Raw genomic sequence first — 25,471 nt, forward strand, 5'->3', positions numbered from 1 at the left:
ACATGAGATGATCGACATGAGTGCTTTAGATCAATTTGGAATAGAACATTGCAATCTTGAAAGTTATTTCAATATTTCTCTCTCAGTAGCTTCTGTAAAACTTTTCCTTTAGAGACAATTCATACTAATTTGAGATTATTCCTTGGATGGAGGTGGGTGGTTGGGATGGGCGATCTGAGACCAGGGCAAACATTCTTCGAATATTGCTCTGAACATTCATTCAGTGAATGCTAATAGACGTTGAAATGTTTTTGGTGACAACCAGTAATAATTAATGATTAAAATGAATGTTCGAATTCGTGACCTCTTGTTTGGCACATGGAAGTCATTAAAGATAGTTTGAATATAAAAATAAAAATGTTTAAAAAACTAATAGAAAATTGGAGTGCGCGAGTATAAAACAGTTTCAACATAAAAATAAAAAGTAACCAAAAAAATAATAAAATAAATAATAAAAAAAATAAATGACTCGAGTTTCGAACCAGCGACCTCTTGTTTGGTTGACGGGAATCGTAAAAGAAAGTTTCAATATGAAAGTTTAAGTATTAAAAAAAAGTATTTGGGATGCGCGAGTTTAAAAGAAATTCTCAACATAAAATTGAAAAAGTAAGAATAGAGTGGGATATTTCGAACCCGCGATCTCTAGTTTTTGTAAGCGTGACACTGAAAGACAAAATTATGGGTGTTTATATATGACTTGGTTAATTGCTTGTCCTAGGACGCGAATAAAATAAGAAGAAAGAAATGGAAATAAATATAAAAAATCGGGACGAGCTAGTTGAGTAGAAAGCTTGAAGATAAATGCACAAAAAAGGAAAAAAGAATGGAAGCCACCAAGGGTTTCTAACTTGTCTGGTTAAGCGTTGTACACAGAAAGACAAACGGGGTACGTAACATATATACGAGTTCGTCTTGACTTCAGGATTCATTGCAATTATATAGCTTCGTTTGGGTGATCATTGGTTACGTTTTCTCACAACTTATCACCTCTTTCTTGTTAATTTGTGTGGTTCACTGACCGAGACTGAAATTCGAACATAATTTTCCTCTGGATACCACACCAAACTTGAAGTAGTAGTCGTCTAGGACGCAGTTCAAGGGACACAACTATTTTCAGTATTGGTGATATACTTCCATGCACATTGGTGATCAAATGAAGTGTAAAAATCGACCGTACAAGAAAATATCCGAATGTCAGACTCGATGCAAATTTCAAATCTCCACCACCCTTTAGTATGCCCATGAATCTAGATGATTGCAGATATTTTTATTTATTGCTGTGTATTTTCTTTTAATTCTGCATTCTGAATAAATGTGCGCAGTATGTATACAAATGTCTGGCCCCATCACACAGTATGCATACAAATGTCTGGCCCCATCACACAGTATGCATACAAATGTCTGACTCCATCACAGTATGCATACAAAGGTCTGACTCCATCACAGTATGCATACAAAGGTCTGACTCCATCACAGTATGCATACAAAGGTCTGACCCCATCACAGTATGCATACAAAGGTCTGACCCCATCACACACAGTATGCATACAAAGGTCTGACACCATCACACATTATGCATGCAAAGGTCTGACCCCTTCATACAGTATGCATACAAAGGTCTGACCACAGCACACATTATGCATACAAAGGTCTGACCCCATCACACAATATGCATACAAAGGTCTGACCCCAGCACACAGTATGCATACAAAGGTCTGACCCCATCACACAATATGCATACAAAGGTCTGACCCCAACACACAGTATGCATACAAATGTCTGACCCCATCACACACAGTATGCATGCAAAGGTCTGACCCCATCATACAGTATGCATACAAAGGTCTGACCACAGCACACATTATGCATACAAAAGTCTGACCCCATCACACAATATGCATACAAAGGTCTGACCCCATCACACACAGTATGCATGCAAAGGTCTGACCCCATCATACAGTATGCATACAAAGGTCTGACCACAGCACACATTATGCATACAAAAGTCTGACCCCATCACACAATATGCATACAAAGGTCTGACCCCAGCACACAGTATGCATACAAAGGTCTGACCCCATCACACAGTATGCATACAAAGGTCTGACCCCAACACACAGTATGCATACAAATGTCTGACTCCATCATAAATTTGATCCAGTTCATTGCATGTGGTATTTTTAATAAATAATGTGTCAGTAATGTCTGGGTTTGTTATATTAAAGAGCATCCATGAAATAAAGCATCATAAGGTAAAAGCTGTTACAGTATCACGGGCATACAAGGTTGGAACATCAAATTTCGGCCGGAAGATTCAGTGCAGTGCAAGTGAGTGATCTGCCACATAACCTGCTTTTATAGCCACACATTTGGCAACATCTTGTACGAATTTGGTGGCTTCTGCCAGTATTATGACAGATGCCATGCACTTTCAATAACCTAGCGGATATATTGGCACAAGCTTCGTATCCATAGCTTTTGTTCCAACAGCTCTTTACCTACAAATGAACAGCTCACGCCCGCTCCAATGCACATAAATGGCTCTTGCCTAATACTAGGAAGCCAAAGGGTGAATGTGGCAAGTCTACTGACGACAAATATTTTTTCATACATCATGTAAAATCATAGAGCTTGGGCCTTGGACTGCTCTATGGCCTGTAAGTTACCAAAAAGTACTCAATGGCAGTGTGGCTAATGTCCAGGGACCGTTTTGTCAGCATGACATTCGTCATGAAACCGCTTCTTCAGATAGTTGTTTTGCTCAGGTTGACTACCTTTGCTAGTCAAACTGAGCTACTATAAGGGCATCAAGTAGCCCTGTCATGTTACTCCCACTCTTTGTTGACTTCTTTGGAATTTAGCAGTGAAAACTGGTAGTTGTAACCAGTAAAAATAAGGGTGTTAATGATCACCCCACGTCATAAATGCAACCTTGGCCATCAGTCAGGCCTGTTTTGTTATATTCACTGTAAGAATGCTCCAATTTAAAAACATGTATTGTGTCTGAATCAAGAGCAGTGTGATGGCATTGTTGCCTTTGTAGCAAGCAGCTCTTGAATCTGTCTTCCAGAAGCCTGATCAGATTCTTTGATAGTGGCGAAAATGTCGGGAGTTTGGTGCTGTTATTTTTCAACAGCTGCAAGTCTTTCCCAAGAGGTCTCTGCTGAGTCCAGACCTTTGTGAACTAAGTTACTTTCTGCAATGTTACCATTCTAGGGGACCACCATTTCTGCTAGCGCAACTGTATTTGCTGGTGGGACCTACATCGGTGTCTGCAAAGCTTGCAGGCAACCAAGTAGCATGGGGGCGTGGCTTCAAATCCATTGGCATTGTGGACTATGGTGACAGATTTGACGTGCATGTCTGCATAGGAGCTACCTCCTTCCCTGCTGACTTTCACCTCCAAAGCAGCCCTTCAACTTAAGACAAACTCCATGCTGAAATTGGGGACTGGCATCGCCCCTAAAATTGGGACCGTTGGTAAAATATGCCTATCGTTAACCATTATAACCATTCCAGGCACTGCTGCACTCGAAGAGATTGCTATTGGCGCCTGGTTGAATATTAAGTATTGCTACTCAGCTATTAAGGTCACAATTATTACAACATATGAATGGATGAAAAGACAGACAGATAGTATGTGTCATTGGACATATTCCAAGCTATGGTATATCTTGATTCATTTTATTTTAATGCTAAAAGTAACAATACATATAAATTCTTTGGGCATGTTTATTTGATTCAGAACATGACAAATTTCAATGACAATACAAAAATAATCCCATACAACAGATCATCAGACAATTAAATAAAATGAAAACTAATGCACTGCTTTTTGAGAAGTGGATTAAAATTTCATCTATTTCAGTAATAATGGCCATACTGGCATCATATGCAAAATTTAAAGGTCACAAAGCAAGGATTTCAATGGCCAGATTTTGTAAACATTTGTTCAGTAAGAGGTTGAAACACACACATACATAGACAGAATATCTGTCATGCAATAGCAGTGGTTGATAGGCTGTATTCTAAATTGTACAATGCAACTAATTTAGATTTAATTGTTTGGTAAGGTATTTCAGTCAAACATTACAAAAATATCAAACAAATACTTGGGCAATGAAATAAACATTGCACATCCACTGTGTTAATATTAAAAGTTGATGACTACTGTAATCATACCATCGTGCTAGAGTCAGTAACACGCATTATAAATGTACTGTTGTGGCCATGCTAAAGTTACAACCATTATGATGCATTACAATTGTTGCATTTATTATACTGAATTTCACATAAACTATTGAACACACTGGATTGACATTGCTTCTCTACATTTGAAATTTATTTTTAGTTAACAATTTTTCAAAAGGGAAAGTTTGGGTTTAGTTTTGTGGCTTAAATGCCATTTTTTAGCCCAAGTTATACATGAAAGCCTGGTTATCTGGAGTAGGAGGAACTCCAGAAAATCCATGAAAAGTACTGACCCAAAGGAAGCTACCGGTAAGTTTCTCACATACCCAAACTGGTCAAGCTGAGACTGACCCAAATTGACAGAGGTGAGATGTCAGTGATCTGTAAAGGTGAATACTTTAAACCACTAGGCTCCCCCTGGTGCTTCCTCATCAAGGAAAGCTAATAGCTGAAACATTATAATTTATACCTATATTAAAATCAACAACTTTGCTAAATGTTTTGTATGAATCCCATGTGTTTGCAGAAAGTTTTAATTACACCAAATGTATGTGTAAAAACAGGTATGTGCTTAAATGTGCATATTCATTAAAAAGTGATAAGTGAAAAAGGAAGCCATATGATAAAGTGATATAAACAGATGCCAACAAGTCAGCATTTAAAATAATGCATGTACTATTCTAGCATAAAAATCATTATCCAGAGTTTAAAAGATTTAATTTAGGAGCTGCAGCCCAATCATCAAGGTCCCATGGAATTACTTCAATTTTAATTGCAAAACACTGTAATGCCAATATATTATATATGTTTAGCACTTTTCCTTGACATTGTTTATGCTATCAACAGTGTTAAGGAATATTAGTATCCACTATTGTTTTATATACTTTTTTTCTGTTAGACTGGTACCAGTAAAATTAAGAAATTCATAAAGAAACATTACATTCTATGAGAAACATGGGCCTGGAATGCAGGCTTATATATATATATATATATATATATATATATATATATATATATATATATATATATATATAAGTACATATCTAATCATATTATTTTAGTGTGTTTAATGGCTGACACAGTATCTACATGAATTGCTTTGCAGCCTGTGACTGGTTAAACAGTATAAATAACAAATCATACAAACAGTATAAATAAACAAATCATACAAACAGTACAAATAAACAAACAAAATCATACATATTAAACCCACCAGTGAAAAAACCACTTGCACAACTTGTGTGGTGTTTTTGAAACAAAATAAATTGTGGTAAGAGAGAGAGAGACAAATAGTAAGGAAGTGATTCCCAACAGCACACAATTTCTCACCAAGTCACATAAATGCAGGTGATAAAATTCCCACTTTTTCCTTTTGATCCCATTTATTTTTACTTCATCAAATCTGCTATTATACTGTGTTTGTACTATAAGTCTGGGGCAATAAATTTCCTTAAAAACCACAAACAACAAATTAAGCCAATAAAAAGTTTGAAGTTTGTCCCTTCACAAGCCTACCCATATGACTCGACTTCATGCTTTGATTTCATTTTATGCTTTCACCTTATAGGCACTATCTTCTTTTAAAATTAGGTAACACAAAACTTATTTATAAATTCTGCTTACATTTTAGAATATTAAAACAAAACTGACCATTTATACTCTAAGGGAATAGCCTGTTAAACGATTACAGTCTTCTTGAAGAAAAATACCAAGGGCCATAACTCTAAGTAATCTTAACTCAGACCTGCCAACCCTCCAGACTCATAATTAGTGAAAAGTGGGATAAAAATTAGTGAATTTTGAATGCAATTAGTGAAAAATTATATCATGACACTAACTCCATCCACTTCGATGGTCAGTACTGCATTATATGAAATCCCGAGAATAAAACTAAAACATTATTTACACTGATTACATGTACTACTTTATTTGCAGCCAACTTTACTAATATACAAGGGGCCCCGAGTGGCCGAGTGGTCTAAAGCGCTCTCCGTTATGGATCACTGCCATCTCACCTCTGCATGGGTTTGAGTCTCGGATTCGGCTAATGTGGGTATGTGAGAAAGCTTGCCAGTAGCTTCTCGTGGGTCGGTGGTTCTTTCCAGGGTTTTCCCCGGTTCTTCCTCCACCATTAATACTGGCCGCCATGCATAGCCTATTGTGTGCTGAAAAATGGCGTCAAACCTTACAACAACAACAACTAATATACACAAACTTCATGATATTTGTCATGATATGATGCTGTGTCAGTCTTGAACTTCCTCAATCAGGCCATGGTAAATTTATTTTCAAAACAGTTCAGGCTTCTTGCCTGCTGGTTAATCTTGGTGACAAAAATATTTTGCAAACTTTCAGCACCTAAGGAGGCACTAAAGTTGGTCTTATTTTTTCTCACAATAGGAAATAATCTTTCACTATCACAGTTGCTGATCTCCAACTGAGAAAGACAGGTTATGTTCAACAAGAAAGCTCACAAACAATGCTTCAGTAATGATAGCTTGCAGGACTTGAGTAGGTGGCTTAAAGTATTCCAGACCTGAAATCTGCTGAGGGTGCTATAGCAGTGTGCTGTTTCACATCATCCTGCCACATGCCCACTGGGGCTAGTATTGGTGCCTACAATTTATCTGTCATACATGTACTATATAATAATATTACTACATGGTACATGTATGATAGGTAAATTGTAAGCAACACTACAAGCCCTTGTCACTATCCCAATTGTAAAATTCGTGGCACACTACTGAGTGAAAAGCATAATGTACATCGATGTTTGATGGCTGAATGCTAGGCCAAATTTTGGTGTACTCCAATCTAGACTTCACTTTTCTTGGAATACAAATCTTTTTCCTTGGAGGTGAAAATATTTTAACTGCAGTGTAGCTTAATTATGAAATGGTATTAATCCAGAAGATGAAACGTCGAATGGTGAATGATTATTGGGGTTGGTGCATGCACGGAAAACTGAACTCAAGCAAATTATGATATATGCTAATCTTTCAGTCTAAAAAATTCCAACACTCGAAAAAGCTGTCTTCATGTAGTTTCCCAACCTCTATGTGCTTTTTTCTACCAATGTGCTTCCTCACATTGTCCCTGCCACCATGCCCTATACTAAAATTTGTGTCACACTGTGTGCAAAAAGCATGATGTATATCAGTATTTGATGGCTGAATGCATGGTCAATTTTTGGTATGTTCCAAACTAAACATCACTTTTTGTGCAATACATTTGTATTTCCTTGGTGGTGAAGACATTTTCAAGATGCAGTACAAAATAGCATTTCAAATCAGTGTTGGCTGCACATACCTGGATAAAATGTTTGGCAAGGCCATGGTTTCTTTCAAAAGCATTTGTAAAACTACTCATATATCTAAATTAAAATACGCTAAAATGTGTGCTACTGGGCCAACTGTACAAATTGGCTATACTTCTACTAATGTCGCGACTAGCAATACCGGACTGTCTTGGCAACTGCCGATATCATGACTAGCACTTAACAGGAAAATTAAAAACAATTGAGAATTGGGGAATTCATGAGTTTTTTGCATGCAGCATGAATTCGTGTAGAAAGTTGTGAAATTCATGCTAAAATCATGAGGGTTGGCATCTATGAAAATAAGACAAAGTATATTAACAAAATTACTACACATATTGAAAATAATAATTTTATTTTACATAACAACATAAATAAATACAGTTTCCTGAAAAGAAAAAGGAACAGGTAGATAATGCATAATCTGGGACAGTCCAATATTGTCATGATGGTAATAAAAGACCTCAATGCATTTTATTTTGTGTTTTTTTGTTGGGGGGGGGGGGAGAGAGATATGTGCTTGAAACAGAACCAAAGTCAATGCAATTCTATACTGAAATATCCAGGATAAATACTAATGTCTATTATTTTTTAAAAAAGCTAAATACTAGTACTTGTTCTTCACCTATATATCAAGACTATTTTGTACCATGATATTTCTCAACATATCACAATACATACGGTATACCTCAATTATATTGTGGACCAACAATGCAATGTTATGGGCCACGGTCTGAATAACTTCCATTTGTCAATAAGTGTTAAAATTATCTTGTTCTGATTTATAGATAAGTAACGTCATATTATATCCACATATTAAATTATAGTAATGTCAAATTATATCCACATATTAAGTTATAGTAAAGTAATGTCAAATTATATCCACATATTAAGTTATAGTAAAGTAATGTCAAATTATATCCACATATTAAGTTATAGTAAAGTAATGTCATATTATATCTACATATTAAGTTATAGTAGAGTAACGTCATATTATATCCACATATTAAGTTATAGTAAAGTAACGTCATATTATATCCACATATTAAGTTATAGTAATGTCAAATTATATCCACATATTAAGTTATAGTAAAGTAATGTCAAATTATATCCACATATTAAGTTATAGTAAAGTAATGTCAAATTATATCCACATATTAAGTTATAGTAAAGTAATGTCATATTATATCTACATATTAAGTTATAGTAAAGTAATGTCATATTATATCTACATATTAAGTTATAGTAAAGTAATGTCATATTATATCCACATATTAAGTTATAGTAAAGTAATGTCAAATTATATCCACATATTAAGTTATAGTAAAGTAATGTCAAATTATATCCACATATTAAGTTATAGTAAAGTAATGTCAAATTATATCCACATATTAAGTTATAGTAAAGTAATGTCATATTATATCCACATATTAAGTTATAGTAAATAACGTCAAATTATATCCACATATTAAGTTATAGTAATGTCATATTATATCTACATATTAAGTTATAGTAAAGTAATGTCAAATTATATCCACATATTAAGTTATACTAAGTAACGTCAAATTATATCCACATATTAAGTTATAGTAAGGTAATGTCATATTATATTGACATATTAGCTTATAGTAAAGTAATGTCATATTATATCTACATATTAAGTTATAGTAAAGTAATGTCAAATTATATCCACATATTAAGTTATAGTAAAGTAATGTCAAATTATATCCACATATTAAGTTATAGTAAAGTAACGTCAAATTATATCCACATATTAAGTTATAGTAAAGTAATGTCAAATTATATCCACATATTAAGTTATAGTAAAGTAATGTCAAATTATATCCACATATTAAGTTATACTAAGTAACGTCAAATTATATCCACATATTAAGTTATAGTAAAGTAATGTCAAATTATATCCACATATTAAGTTATAGTAAAGTAATGTCAAATTATATCCACATATTAAGTTATACTAAGTAACGTCAAATTATATCCACATATTAAGTTATAGTAAGGTAATGTCATATTATATTGACATATTAGGTTATAGTAAAGTAATGTCATATTATATCTACATATTAAGTTATAGTAAAGTAATGTCATATTATATCCACATATTAAGTTACAGTAAAGTAACGTCAAATTATATCCACATATTAAGTTACAGTAAAGTAACGTCAAAAAATTATATCCACATATTAAGTTATAGCAACTAAAGGTAACATCAAATTATATCCACATATTAAGAAAAATTATTAATTATAATCAGAAAAAAAAAAAGAAAATATTTCAGCTCAAAAGAAAATGGCTTCCTCTCCTGAAATTTAAATGATCATTACCTTATAGCAGCTGAATTTGCTGCATATACATTAATTATTGTGTAAGTTGCAATCTAAAAGCTGTAATTACAGTGGGATGATTAAACTGACACTATAAAAAACAACATACTGACATTGATTGATACTGAAGCCTACAATTTTCTAGTTACACTATTGATACAATAGGCAGGGAAACTTTGAGTGGGATGCCAACACCCAGGCAAGATATTTATCAGAAAGAGCCAGTAAACATAAAACACAAGAAAATATTTAGTGAACTTGAGAATTTATGTAAAGTTCAGACAGAAAAATTGTAGGGTGATTCGCATCTTAATAATACTTCACACACCCACATACATTTGTAAACAGCTAAAACATGACATATATTTTCATGCATTTTTCCATTGTTTTTTTCTAAATACAAAATGTTTCCAAAAGTTGGATTTGGCACAAATATATTTCACAACATTCCATTTGACCAACACATTGGCATTTGTGACCTATATAATCATTTTGTAAATGATAATAATCATAATATAATCAAAGTCATTAACAAGATTTCTTGGGAATTTCCATAATCCCTTACTGACAGAAACTACCAACATACAGATACAGTGAAATAGTATTGAGGTACATACTACCCCAAAAAATAGAATAAATTAGTATACTGTGTACCTCTACCAAATACCAGTGCCTATTCTTTGTCACAGTATCAAGTCTAAATACAGGGCCCATTCTTCACCAAAATATCCGGGTAAAATACACGAATTCCTTCTTCACTACTATAACCAGGCTAAATACAGTGCCCATTCTTCACTAAAATATCCAGGCAAAATACAAGTACCCATTCTTCACTAAAATATCCAAGCTAAATACTAGTGCTTATTCTTCACTGAAATATCCAAGCTAAATACTAATGCCTATTCTTCACTGAAAAATGCAGGCCACAAACACATACATGCATGTACATGATACTTTCATCTAGCCAACTAGACATGATGTATATACACACTGCAACGAATGTCTAGCTAACAATTACAGTGTTGATATATTTTGGTTGCAAAAAGTTATTATTATCATTTGTATTATTTAGATTATTAAAATAATAATGTAATAGTACTATTAGTGATAGCTGTAGTAATACCAAAGTACACCCTTTCAAGATTGTTATATAAGCAATCACAGGATCCAACAAAATCAGTGCTAAAGCAGAGAGATGTTTTTAGATAAGGCCAACCAAGAGTTGCCATCCAGCGTAAACCAGATTGAATGTTGCACACTATATTGTTACAAGTTGCAATTTACACTGGTAATTGTTTTAGAGTCAATATTCTGCTCAGCTGTCATTGTCAAGTTCACATTAATCTATACATTTCTTTTTCTGGAAGTTATGTAACAACTACCAAGATGCTGATCACTCAGCATCAAGGCATTTACAAATGCTGATAAATTAACTTGAGCATAAAATTTTAGAACAATAATTAATATTTTCAGATCAGTACAGGTGACTACATGGCTACATTCACTTGTTTATGTAATAAAGGGATGTACATGAAACACAGACTTAACAAGATCTCAATCAGGCCTAGTTGGTGGGATAATAAATCAATTATTACAATAGTAAATCTGAAAGGTGAAGCATATATCCAGACGTATATAACCTATTTGGGAACATAACTTTTCTTTTGTCATCCATAGCAACCAGATATTGTTCTCTGGATATACAAATGACAAAGCACAAAGCATGGTTAACAGCTTGATGTAGAAATATTATAACAGAGAGTACTATCTTGTAGAAGTAGATGACATCAGAAAGTATTTCAATGGCTAATAAGGAAAAACTGTGTCACACAAAATGTGCATTTAGTATAGGGTCTCCTTTCCCTTCTTGTCCCAGCTCTCCTCCTCCTCCTAAATGACCATTGCATCATCTGGAATGCATCTGTCTGGGGGTCTATTCTAAAACAGAGAAAACAAAACCAGAATGTAATCAATGATTTTAATTTGAGTCTCCATGGAACTTTCATGTCTCCAGTAGCAATTATTATGCAGAAAATAAATTCTAAATACAGTTCTACCTGTTTATGTTGACATCCTCGGGCCCAAGGAAATATTGTTGACATAGGCGTATGTTGAGATAAGTGTGTGTGTGTGTGTGTGTGTGTGGTCTAAAAAAAAGATACAAGTTAAATTCGCCAGTAAGGGGTGACCTGTCGCCAGTGAGTAGCATTTACACTTTGATTAAACAAACAATGGAAATTTTGAGTACATGAAGGCAAAACCAGTGTGAAATACACTTGTATATTGACAAATTACATTTTGGTTACCTTTATGTAATAAAATCCACAATAAAATATTTCATCGGTCACATCCTGATATGAAAAACATTCACTACGATATTCAGTTCAGTGTCAATATTCCATGTAGGCATTAGCACATGGTTGCATAGTTGTTATTTACATGCTTCAAGTACATGTACTTAAATTGGCCTAAATTTTGATCAGTCTGTTACCATCTTATTGAGGCTACCAAGGGGATGGGGCTATTCACAGGGAAATGAAAACCTGTCAACAAGTTGCTTTAAACAATACATTTATTTAGTTACAGAAGTCATCGTGAAAAGTACATAAAAGTGAACAAGAGATATGCGGCTGATATGATTAATGAAGGCATAATATTGCATACATTGACACATGCTAAATAAAGTTGAAAATGAAACTTTCACAGCACAATAAACTTGTTTTAATCACCGATCACTTTGGAAAATGCAAGAATTGATCAGATTTCATTGCTTTTATTTAAGTTGCCCCAAGAGGCCAACTTTATAGGACCAAAAAAAGCCATTATTTTTTTATCTGACCGTGACATAAAAGTCTGGCAGCAAGATCAACCAATTGTTGAATGAAATACAGGTCAAAACTGGCCGCTTGCTGACCATAAATGATTAGGTGGGAAAATTAAAGCCTGGTGGCAAGATCGACTAATTGTTAAACAAAGTGTGGGTTGGAACTGGCAGCTTGTCGACATAAATGATTAGAAAAAAAAGGATTTGTTTAAGCTGGGACCAAGGGCTTATGTCGCCATGTACATTTATTTTTTTATCTCAACGTCGACATAAGCATGACAATTTTGGTAGGAATAGTAGACCAAGGGACCGGGACTTTGCTTTTTGTCGAAAGAGGCGGCTTGTCGACATAAGTGATGTTGATGTAAGTGGGTAGGACTGTAATGCGATATTGAAAACAAAATGCTGACCAATGACATAGCATGAATACCAATCAGTTATAATAAAAAGAACTATATCAAAGATGAGGCATAATCACGATGATGATTATAAAGATTTAAAAAAACATAGCAACTGAGAGAATTTTTAAATATATTTTAAATTATTGTTCTTAAAATCTGCTTCAGAAGCTGTTATTATTGTCAACCCCTAGAAACCTACTTTAAAAGAGTGAAAGCCACAGGGTTCGAGTAACCCTTGCATGAAACCCAGCACAGTTCATGCATCAGTGATTACCTTGATTAGCCACTAACACTGTGGCCTCACGTGAAAAGTATGCAGTTGACTTATATATACTTCATTAAATCATTTACATGACTTTGTGCAATATACAGCTAACTTGTATCTGCCTGATATACTAAATCCTCATGACAGATGAATACTTGAAGCATACTATCCAAAGCACAGGAAGTAAATCTATCCTTTTCAACAAATAATCAGCGGGTTCAAGGAGGAAAATATATCATACCTAGAATTAGACTGCAGTGGATGTGGCAAAAATCATAAAGTAAGGATTTAAATAAGGGGTGATTAAGTACTAAAGAAGTGAATGATGAAACAGATTAATTATATGAAAGATGGATGAAATAAAGGAATGAGCTGGATGATTTGATGACTGCAATTAGCTTAATGACTGCAGATCAGCCTTGAAAGTTGGATGATTATAGATCTGATGACTGCAGATTAGCCTTGAAAGTTGCAATGTTTGCTCTATTTACCAGCTAAGTAGGTAAGTTGTTCCAAATTGAAGCAATTTTAGGGAAGAAAGATTATTTGTTAAGGTGTGTTTCGGGGTATGGAATACTATATATCCATCATTGATGAAATCGATGTAGAAATGAAAACCTATTTGGACCAGTTTGTTTCTGATCTTAAAGAAAAGCCATTATGCATCATGGCGGCAAGTATTAATGGTGGAGGAAGAACCCGGGAAAAAAACCCCGGAAAGAACCACCGACCCACGAGAAGCTACTGGGAAGCTTTCTCACATACCCACATTAGCCGAATCTGAGACTCAAACCCACGCAGACAGAGGTGAGATGGCAGTGATCCGATAGGAGAGCGCTTTAGACCATTCGGCCACTCAGGGCCCCTTCAGAAAACAAGAATACATTCTTATTACTAATTATGTTTCATCCATACAACTTCTGAATAAACAATCAGTCAATCAATTCCATTATTCTGAAGCCGATGCTAATCATGCCCTTTTCAGCTGATACTGTCTCATGTGTGGAAACAGTCCACTATGCATTAAAAGGCTTCAGGATAGATGTTTTCACTGAGACCTTATCTGACAGTACACCTCCACTATCCACCCACTCAGTTAATTAAACAATCACCTTGGCCAAAAAATGCATCATGAAAGCATGATTTTAGTTCTTTCTAGCTAACTTCGTTTACATGCATGAGGATGCCACAAAATGTAAGATGCTGGTTTTCTTTAAATCAGATAAAACCTCTCTCTGTGAAGTGCTTTGGAAACATTAGATAGTGCTTATACCTTCTGTTCACATTGAACAGTGGGCAGTCAGTCATGGTATCAGAATCCAGTCTACAAACAGAGGACTCCTTAGGATCAGGTTGGCCAAATCAGAAGGAGGTTTTGCAAGTTCTAACTCTATGAATATTGTCCCAGTGATATTTATGAATTCCGCATTTATGATAAGTGTTAGCAATAATCAAATTGTCTAATGAAAAAATATTACTGCAGCAGGGGACAAAGCTTGTTTGCTAAGTAATGTAGAGAGTGAATGATGATATAATATTTCACATAGCTATCTACATTGGCACTTAACATTTTATAATGTTTTCTTTAATTACAAATCCATGGAATTAATTGCGCATTAAAATGTAGATGCATTTATGCAAATCATGAAATTTGAAGTGATTCACCATATCTTTGTCTTGTTTGTTTGGATGTTTCTCTTGATTATTATTAATGTGTTATTTGCAAAATCAATAACGTGTTGTTGTTTTTTTTAAGTTACCCATTTTCACTGAGGACCAACCAGACATAATAAGAAGTCTTCTGCTGAAAACCCTGTGTCAATATGACTTCCTGTTCAGAAATAGCAATTACAATTTCTTTAAGACTGCCACCATGATGACCATACTGGATGTCAGATTGCCACCATGATGGCCATACTGGATGTCAGATTGGCACCATGATGGCCATACCAGACATCAGACTGGCACCATGATGGCCATACTGGATGTCAGATTGGTACCATGATGACCATTCTGGCTGTCAGATTGCCACCATGATGGCCATACCAGACATCAGACTGGCACCATGATGGCCATACTGGATGTCAGATTGGCACCATGATGGCCATACCAGACATCAGATTGGCACCATGATGGCCATACTGGATATCAGATTGGCACCATGATGGCCATACCAGATGTCAGATTGGCACCATGATGGCCATACTGGATGTCAGATTGGAACCCTGATGGCCATACCAGATGTCAGATTGCCACCAAGATGGCCATACTGGATGTCAGATTGGTGCCACTTTCATTTAGAACCAACTAGACAACATCATAAATAAGTCTTTTGATAAAAAAATAAACATGCTATGACTTTCTGTTCAGGACTAAAGTGTCTGTCTTTATTTGACATTTTCAAAAGGTGAACCTAATCTTGAGAGAATTCAGAGTATGCCAACTCAATAGCAAACATAAGCCTAGAGGATGGTGTTTTGACCATTCATCTTGTTTTCCCACCTTACTTTAACAAGATGATACCTTGATGTGGGACACAGACCTGTCTGTGCCCATCAGATAGTACCAGTCTGGAGATGAAATCCAATTACATCAGTACAGCTGAGCTGGTGGAATGGAACTGAAGGCAGTTTGGATTAATGGACAGGGCATATGACTTGCTTACACTGTGCAATGAAGCTAGATCTATCAGGAAGAAGGTCTTATATATAAAGTCAACAATATCATAGTCTATAATGAAAATATTTGAATCTGAATTATAATAGATCTCCAAGGTCCTATGGAATATTTCTGGCTTTCACATGAAAGCTTAAAAAACTGGTAGATATGCTGTATATGGGTGGCCACCTAGTGAGGCTGATGGGAGATAATTTGTAAGAGTTGCTTCCCTTTATATCAACATTTAGACATTAAAAAGACATTTTTCGTTTGCTTTTCAGGAAGGCTAGATTCAAGAGCTAGTGGATTTTATTCCTAATGTTAAAACAATCAGGTAATGTATTTTGTGGTGAGAGATACATTTTCCTTTATGCACCACAGCATTAATATTGACATGGGTGATGGTGACAAGAAGAAGAAGCAAGAAATATAACAGTAATATTAAAAATAAATATGTATTAAATATATTTTCAGTCTCTTCACACTCATGTCTCAATTAAATACTTGCCCAAATTTAACAGATGTTTGTTTCTGACATTAGATCTAATCAAACATACACTTAGCAAATAAACATTAGTTGTTGGACATATCTAATCACACACATATACATACTTTCAAAGCTGTTTGAAATGTGTATTTCTCTTCTCGATTCAATATAAAATATTAAAAAATATTTAAGGTAATAAAAACATTATAAAAAACACACCAAGAAAACACCTTAATTGCATGTTTTTAATCCCTTGATCTTTTTCATAAAAGAAAAATCAGCATCAAGTTCAACTTTCACACATAAATCTTCTCCATCTTTTTTGTCCAAACATTAAGAATTCGATGAAAAATAATAAGTTCTATGTATGAAGAAATACATTTAATTATGACTTGCAGATAGATGATGTACAAAAAAAAATAAATAGAGGATATGAAAAGATACATGAATTATGGTAAGTCATTTAATATCCCTATGCTTTCCTACAAGGGGCCCCGAGTGGCTGAGTGGTCTAAAGCGCTCGCCGTTACGGATCACTGCCATCTCACCTCTGTCTGCGTGAGTTCGAGTCTCAGCCTCGGCTAAAGTTGGTACGTGAGAAAGCCTGCCAGTAGCTTCTCGTGGGTCGGTGGTTCTTCCCGGGGTTTTCCAGGGTTCTTCCTCCACCAATTATACTGGCAGCCATGTATAGCCTATCTTGTGCTGAAAAATGGCGTTAAACCCTACAACAACAACAACTTTCCTATAAAAATCTTGAGGAAACATGTTATTGTTACTTCGTTTGCATGTCAGCCATGTCTGGAGTATAACAAGTAATTTCTGAAGGTACTTACACTTTGTAGATTCAGAATACAGACTGGTACACAACAGTCTACAAAGCAAGAGATCCACTTGGATAAGAGACCGAATTCTCCCAAAAGCACAGCCTTGTAATACTTTAAAAATGCTGTTACTGCAAACAGGAATCCCAGCTCAGTGGACAGGGTTACAAATAAATGGATGCTTTCTCTTGTTGAATTCTGAAAAAGATTGAGAAAGCTCTTGTATTATGAAAAGACAATGCTTGTACAAGCTGCATAACAAGCCAGCGGGTAAATATAAACTGATAAACCTGAAGATGCTGTTATTGTAGGGTTTAACACCATTTGACAGCACAAGATAGGCTATACATGGTGGCCAGTAAAAATGGTGGAGGAAGAACCCGGGAAATTCCCAGAAAGAACCACCAACCCATGAGAAGCTACTGGCAAGCTTTCTCACATATCCATATTGGCCGTACCTGAGACTCGGACCCACACAGACAGAGGTAAGATGGCAATGATCTGTAACAGTGAGCGCTTTAGACCACTCGGCCACTTGAGGCCCCTAAACCTGACATACACAGCTCCTTCTAAATACTTTCCAGTCAAACTCACCACATAACATGTAAAACTAGATGGTAAGAATTAAGTAGTATTTGTAATATTACTTAACTGTATAATATTTATAGGAAAAGACGGCTTAAATTAGTAACATTTCTATTTCATAATCAAAGTGAACACTATCAGGACTCGAAACTTCCGTAAAATTTGCAAACTAGTGAAACTAGTGATCTATTGATATTTATTTTTATTGGTTTTAATCGCATTTTTCAATATATTTTTGGCATTATCATGCCTGGAAATGGGAGTCAAGTGCTTTACCATGGACACACCGAGGCAAGCTGACCCAGGCTGGGTGGATGGGAGTTAAGTGCCTTTCCCAAGCTGACCAAGGCTGGGCTAGGCAGGTATTTAACCTTGGATTATGATTTAAGCGCTTTACCAAGCTACTATGGCTCCCAATGATCCACAGAGGAAAAGTAGCTTTAATTGCGAAGTGGTCTGACTACAGGGCATAAATCTATGGCTCCAAATGATCCATAGAACAGAAGTGGTTTTAATTGTTATGTGGTCTGACTTGAGGGCATAAATCTGAACATGCTACAAAGAACAATTAAACATGGTTGTAGCTGTGGAGTAGTCTCATTTTATTGAATGACCTTGAACTCTTACCTACCAATACTAATATATGTTCAATATCCAAATCTGGTGAGTCTGCCCATGTAAGACAGTCTGACCATGATATAACATCTGTTGCCATCCAATCACACACAAAAAATAAATTAAACACATCAATTGAGATTATGTTGAGGCAGCCGTATGTTTGTAACCTCTGACCTTTTACACGACCTCATTCCTCTGTTACACATGTGCTAACTCTGATAGCAATTTATGTATGGAAACTGAGGACCTAGCCCCTTTTGTTGTAGGGTTTAACGCCATTTTTCAGCACATGACAGGCTATATATAGCTGCCAGTATTAATGGTGGAGGAAGAACCCAGGAAATCCCCAGAAAGAACCCCGACCCTTGAGAAGCTACTGGCAAGCTTTCTAATGTACACACATTGGCCGATTCCGAGACTAGAACCCATGCAGACAGAAGTAAGATGGCAGTGATCCAGAAAGCGTTCTAGACCACTCGGCCACTCTGGGCCCCCCTAGCCCCTTTTGTACTGCTTTCACAAATTTACCACAAAAATCCAAACAATTCATCATGTGACACTGACATTTGATGACTTAATTCTTCAACCCTAATTATGCTCCATTTACACCCATGAAGTTTGTTCAAGGCCTGATGCCAACCAACAGACACATTAATGTTTTTTTAAAAAAAGCTCAACAGGTATTCTTTCCAATCTGTTTGTACCAAGTCCATTGCCTTGACTGAAGTTCTTCTATAATACAGATATGGACAGTGGGAATTCCAATAAACCAATCAGTGTGTAACTGACATTTGACCTTTAACCTCCACATCAGTAGCAATTTGTATCCCATGGTAAACATCTTTCTCATGACAATTTATCAACGACAATGGCAGATAGCACTTTTAGGTTCAGGATCTTTAGCAAAGCAATTGCTCCAAGTGACCTTGATGTTTGACCCACTAGGCCTTATATGTCTAAGGAAGTTCCCTCCCAAATGAAGAATGTGTGAGCAAAGTCTGATGATTATTCACTCATGCAATAAGTAAAATCGTCCTTAGTAACCAAAAATACATCTGAATTTTTACAACATCCAATTTTTTTAAATGTGACTAGTATCTGACTTACTGATCATGTTGACATTTGATCACTAGACATACTGACCATGTGCACCTCTGACTAACTGAATATAAGGTTGAGGCAACCAAAACCAGAAAAGAGATGGCATATGCATTATCAGCCATCTATAAATGTTACATCTTGGATGTAACTAAAACTAAAGTTGCAAGTATACTTTCCTATAATAAAGATGCATGTGGCCTGGGTGAATATATATATATATATATATATATATATATATATATATATATATATATATATATATATATGTTCTCTGTCCTACCTGATATACATCATGAGTGGTCCAATTGATGCCATAGCCCACAATCAGAAGAACTGACACAAAGGCATACATAACAAGTGTCAATACCGTTAAATTGAAAAATCGGTAGACCTGCCAAGAGAAGAAAAAAAACCCCATTAATTTGCATTCTTATACATTTGTGAACAGAAGTACAGTGATTGATACATGATATGCACACCACCTGTTTTGTAGTCTTTTATGCATGCCCTTGTGGCGCAAGGATTGACCACAAATCCAAATGCAGGCCTCTGGAAAAGCACTTGTCCAATCATCCTGCTCAGGTGAAAATAAGCTGGGCTGAATAAAACATTACTAATCCATGCGCTGAGTAAAACATTACTAGTCCCTGGGCTGAGTAAAACATTACTTGTCCATGGCCTGAGTAAAACATTACTAGTCCCTGGGCTGAGTAAAACATTACTAGTCCCTGGGCTGAGTAAAACATTACTTGTCCATGGCCTGAGTAAAACATTACTAGTCCCTGGGCTGAGTAAAACATTACTTGTCCATGGGCTGAGTAAAACATTACTTGTCCATGGGCTGAGTAAAACATTACTAGTCCATGTGCTGAGTAAAACATTACTAGTCCATGGGCTGAGTAAAACATTACTAGTCCCTGGGCTGAATAAAACATTACTTGTCCATGGACTGAGTAAAACATTACTAGTCCATAGGTGGAGTAAAACATTACTAGTCCCTGGACTGAGCAAAATATTACTTGTCCATGGGCTAAATATATGCAGAATCGCACAGTGAGAATAAATCTGAATACATTATGTACTCTTAAGTTCAACATTGCTGAACATCATGGTATATGTCAATTATAAACAACATATGCCTAATCTGTTTAAATGTTGTCAGCCGAGAACATGTTACAAAGAAAATTCATTTTTTCTCTCATACACACATATGTAATATAAGCTTGATATACTGAAATGGGTAAATATTATAAGCATATTTTGTTACAGTTTCACACTCTGAACGCAATTTCTTAAAGGTGTTTGCATTAACAGTTACACTTTTCAGTAATTTTAGGCATCATTTTGATGTGGAGAGAGATTCCATTTTAGCAATCACACATCTTTATGAGTTGGACCTTTTAGTGGTTAAGAGACATAAACTGTCAAAATTTGACCTCTGGTCAGGCAAAATAACAGTTGCCTCAGGTCACCAGTATTTTCAAGACAGAAGATGTATTAATACACTGTCATGCCAAAGAGAAGATTCCATATAATTACTTGTCACAAGAAAAATGTTGCCAGCTTAAAAGTGGGTATTTTAAGTGTCTCAACCAATTCCACAAACCTTCACACAATGGATGCTGTTATTATCTACTTACGAAGCTGAAAATGTCAGGACAATAGATGATTGGTCATAACCTAGTTGACCAATAAATGTTCTAATTCTTTTGGCCAATCAGAAATCAACAATCTTTCTTGTTAATATGGTGTTTGTATCTATCTCTGTAATGGAGGTTTGACAAAAATGGACCTTTTGGCATTAAATTTAGCAGAAATTAAGAATGTTGGAATCCTTCTTTCATATACAAGTTACTGACATTTGATGTATGAAAATAATTAAATGCTTATGTAAATATATGGTTGCGTCTTTACTATGGCATCAAAGTGTACAAATAAAGCCAAACAGTCTTGAAAATATGGGTGATCTGGGGCTGAAGTAACAATGTCTGATTGGACAAAACCATAAAATTTTGACTTCTCCGTCTCTTAACTTTTCCCATATCAAACCCTGAAAGATGTGTGATAGCTTACTGAAAAGGATGAGATACCTAAATTAGTGATAGGTTACTGAAAAGGATGAGATACCTAAATTAGTGATAGGTTACTGAAAAGGATGAGATACCTAAATTAGTGATAGGTTACACAGTATATGCGAATACCATTAACAAGGATAGAGCCGAGTAACTCTTGTAACTCACCCATCCCTGGGATGAATGCTTAGAAAATTTTCCTAAGTCCTGCAAATGACTTAAAAAAGTTTCCAGTATGCAAGCCATCCATAGGGAAAATTTCACATAAATTAATTTACCTTTGAGTCACAATCTACTTGACCTTTGACAATCTGACATCAAAATCAATGGCCTTCTTTCTTAACTTAAGTACAAGGTATGTGCTCATGAGTTTTTGAGTGGAAAGTATGTTTTCTTCAACCAGTCATGGTGACCTTGTCTTTCTACCTTTTATTAACAGATTTTCTCCTCAAACTAATGGCAACACAAAGTTTTGCACTGGTCCATGATGCAGAGGTAAATTAATGGTAAGGAATCCAAAATGAATGGTCTAATTTACAGTTAGCATATAATACACAGTAGATGTCTTTCTTGTCTCCAGTATCTTGACCTTTGACATATTCAACCCCAAAAGCAATAAGCACATATCTTGCCTCAAGTACATGCAAAATATCAAGTTTGTATAATTATATTGTTGTTGTTGTTGTAGGCTAAATGCCGTGGTGGTGAAGTGCTATATAGCTTTTCTAAAGATGGACAGATGGGCTATCTGACTGAATGGGGCAAGGATAATAGACCTAATTTTCACAGATGGACTGATGGAGAAACTGATGGAATGGTGTAATGATAATAGTTCTAATTTTCACAGGTGGACAAGTTGATGGAATGGTGTAATGATAATAGCCCTAATTTTCACAGATGGACAGATGGACAAACTTATTGAATTGGGTCATGATAATAGCCCTAAAAAATATCACAGATGGACAAACTGATAGAATGGGGCAATGATAACAGCCCTAATTTTCACAGACTGACAGATGGACAAACTGATGGAATGGGGCAATGATAACAGCTCTAACTTTCACAGCTAGACTGATAGACAAACTGATGGAATAGGGCAACGATAACAGCCTTAATTTTACCAAGGTGCTGGGATGATAATGGGGTGGCAGCTCAGAAGGTACTTGTTTAAAAAAGCAGATCTGTTAACCATGTTAGCAGGAAATACTATCCTGTCAATGATACATATGCATACAAATTTCATGAAGACATGGGTGGACAAACTATCCAGCATGTGTGGGATAATCAATAATCAATTCATGAATATATAATCCATAATTAAGTAAGTGAATGCCAGTGATTTGGCTTGGTTTGGTGTTTTATAGCACATCAACACATGTAGGTCATTTAGTGCCTGAGCAATCAGAGTAAAAATGCCTTGCCAGACACACCATGGTAGCTGACCCAGACTGGTCCAATGGAAGGACTGGGACCTGCACCTTTTCGGTCAAGAGTCTTTCATGCTATCCACTGGGCTGCCACAGCTCCGAATGCCAGTGAAAAAACTGGACTGTGTGATAAATTAAAGACCGGTACCCTGCATTCTAATTAAAGTCTATAACAGTGACCTATAAAAAATACACCTCTTTAACAGAATGTTATAAAATCCAACTGAGTTTACCGACGAAGCACGTTTACTTATTGATGCCCTTGTAGCAGCACTTCCTGTTAAAATCATCTGAAAGAAAAATAATTCTTATGGTTAAAAATAACTAGATTTTATATGTGTCATAATATGTATTAAGACATGCAAACCAAAAGGTTAAAATAGAATGAAACTATTTCAATATTGCCCATTTATCTCAACATCCTCTGGACCAAGGTAATATTGTCAACGTATTAGCAGATGTCGAGATAAGTGTTGGGGGTGGGTGGGGGTGGCAAAAAATCTGTAAGAGGTAACCTTTCTTCAATAAGTAAAATTTATGCTGAAACTAACCAGTGGAAAGTTTGATTAAATGAAGACAAAACTAGTCTTAAATACACTTCTACATTCATTGGCAATTTACATCTGTATAGCACAATCCATAATGTGTTAAGTACTGTATGTGTATATGAAAAATACATGAATTTGAGTACAGGTCATATGTTAGAAAATTCATCAGTCACATCCCATTAGAAAACACAAATAACATTTTTAAAAAAGGAGTCCTCATTTGATCTATATCCCATTGTCAACAAATAGGTGTCACTGAACAATTCACTACCATCTTCATTGTCAACAAATAGGTGTCACTGAACAATTCACTACCATCTTCATTGTCGACAAGAGCACATGGCTGTATGATTGTTGTTAATATGCTACATGCACATGTACTTAAAGTAGCATAGATTTTGGTATGCTGAGGCTACTAATGGGATGATGCTATTTACAGGGAAATGAACACATGTGAACAAAATAAAAATATTCACAAACATCCTTGCAAGATGTCCCACCTCAAAAAACTTGAAGACCTATAGTTTCAAAAGATTGTAAAGTTAAAAAGCATTTTACGTTGCCATTGGTAGTGATCATAAGCATAAACTTTTTTCTGCAAAAAGGAAACTTTCATGGCACAATAAATGTATTCCAACCATTTTATTAAATGCAGCAATCAATCAGATTCCATTGCTTTTATTCAAGGTTTTTGCTGACTTCCTTTGATGAAGGATGCATGTGTTATTGAAGTAAACACAAAAGGCCAACTTTGGAGGACCAAACAAACTTGCCTGTTATTGCATGGCAACATCAAATAATTGTAGAACAAAGTATGGGTTGGACTTGGCAGTTTGTTGACATAAATGATTAAAAAACAAAGTATTTTTCAATTTGGGACCTATCACTTTGTCGACATATGTTTTTTGTCCATCTCAACTTCAGCATAAGCATACTGTCCTCCATTTTTACTGAGGACCAATTAGACCTTGTACAACAAAAGTGTTTGCAAAGTTTCATGCTGTTCTCTGAGCTATGCAGGAGTAGTGATTACAAATTTGTGACTGGTAGCTGGACTGACAACTGATGAGTCATTTGCATTAGATCTTTCTATGACTTCTACAGCTTATTGTTTTTCATGTGAATGTACAACAATATCCACCTTACATTACATATGGTTATCGACCGCTCCGGTGGTCTAGTGGTTAGAGCATCCACCTCGGATGCGGGAGGTCGTGGGTTCAATCCCCGGCTGAGTCATAACAAAGACTTACAAAAATGGTACTAACAGCTGCCTCGCTTGGCGCTCAGCATTAAGAGGTTAGTGTTAGGACTGGTCGGCCCAGTGTCAGGATAATGTGACTGGGTGGGACATCATGCTACATGTCTGCGGCATGATGCCCCAGTGCTAGACATCACTATAAACTGCCACATTGCAGACATCGTAGCGATATGACTGAAAAATTGATAAAGCTACGTTAAAAAATCAAAATCACAAAATCACATATGGTTATCAAGCCCATAACTACAATTAGGTGAAATAAATAAAGCAGCAAAAGAAGAACAAAAACAAAAACTGTAATCAATTTACTGAGATCTAAACCAACATGCACCTTATAAGTGTGGGTAGTAGTATGTATATGGGAGTTTAAAGAAATGGAATTTCTTACCAGGATGCCTGCCCATAGTCCTGCACCAAAGCAGTTGTCTTTACCTAAGTGCAACGCATCTTCTCTTGCAGGCTCAACTATCAGTGGAATGACAAATACCTCCAGAATACCTGTAAAATATAACATGCAGGTACAAAATTTATACTGAATCTCCAATTTTAAC

At 35.6% G+C, this 25,471-nt stretch overlaps 1 protein-coding gene across 2 annotated transcripts in view; it reads right to left on the reverse strand.

The window, feature by feature from the left end:
* Window positions 1-3,716: 3,716 nt before the first annotated feature.
* Window positions 3,717-25,471, reverse strand: part of LOC149784401 (uncharacterized) — a 31,505-nt gene continuing 9,750 nt past the window's right edge. For both annotated transcript variants that reach the window (XM_089932455.1, XM_089932456.1), the window contains 5 exons: window positions 25,309-25,418; window positions 23,345-23,401; window positions 19,893-20,003; window positions 17,321-17,506; window positions 3,717-11,790 (listed from right to left, as the gene is read on the reverse strand). In XM_089932455.1, coding sequence (XP_089788581.1) covers window positions 11,743-11,790; window positions 17,321-17,506; window positions 19,893-20,003; window positions 23,345-23,401; window positions 25,309-25,418 — 512 coding nt within the window. In that variant the 3' untranslated portion in view covers window positions 3,717-11,742. The remainder of the gene's footprint in view (window positions 11,791-17,320; window positions 17,507-19,892; window positions 20,004-23,344; window positions 23,402-25,308; window positions 25,419-25,471) is intronic.

The sequence above is a fragment of the Sinohyriopsis cumingii genome, chromosome 14, assembly GCF_028554795.1.
Source record: "Sinohyriopsis cumingii isolate HCF-2022 chromosome 14, ASM2855479v2, whole genome shotgun sequence".
NCBI classification, from domain to species: domain Eukaryota; kingdom Metazoa; phylum Mollusca; class Bivalvia; order Unionida; family Unionidae; genus Sinohyriopsis; species Sinohyriopsis cumingii.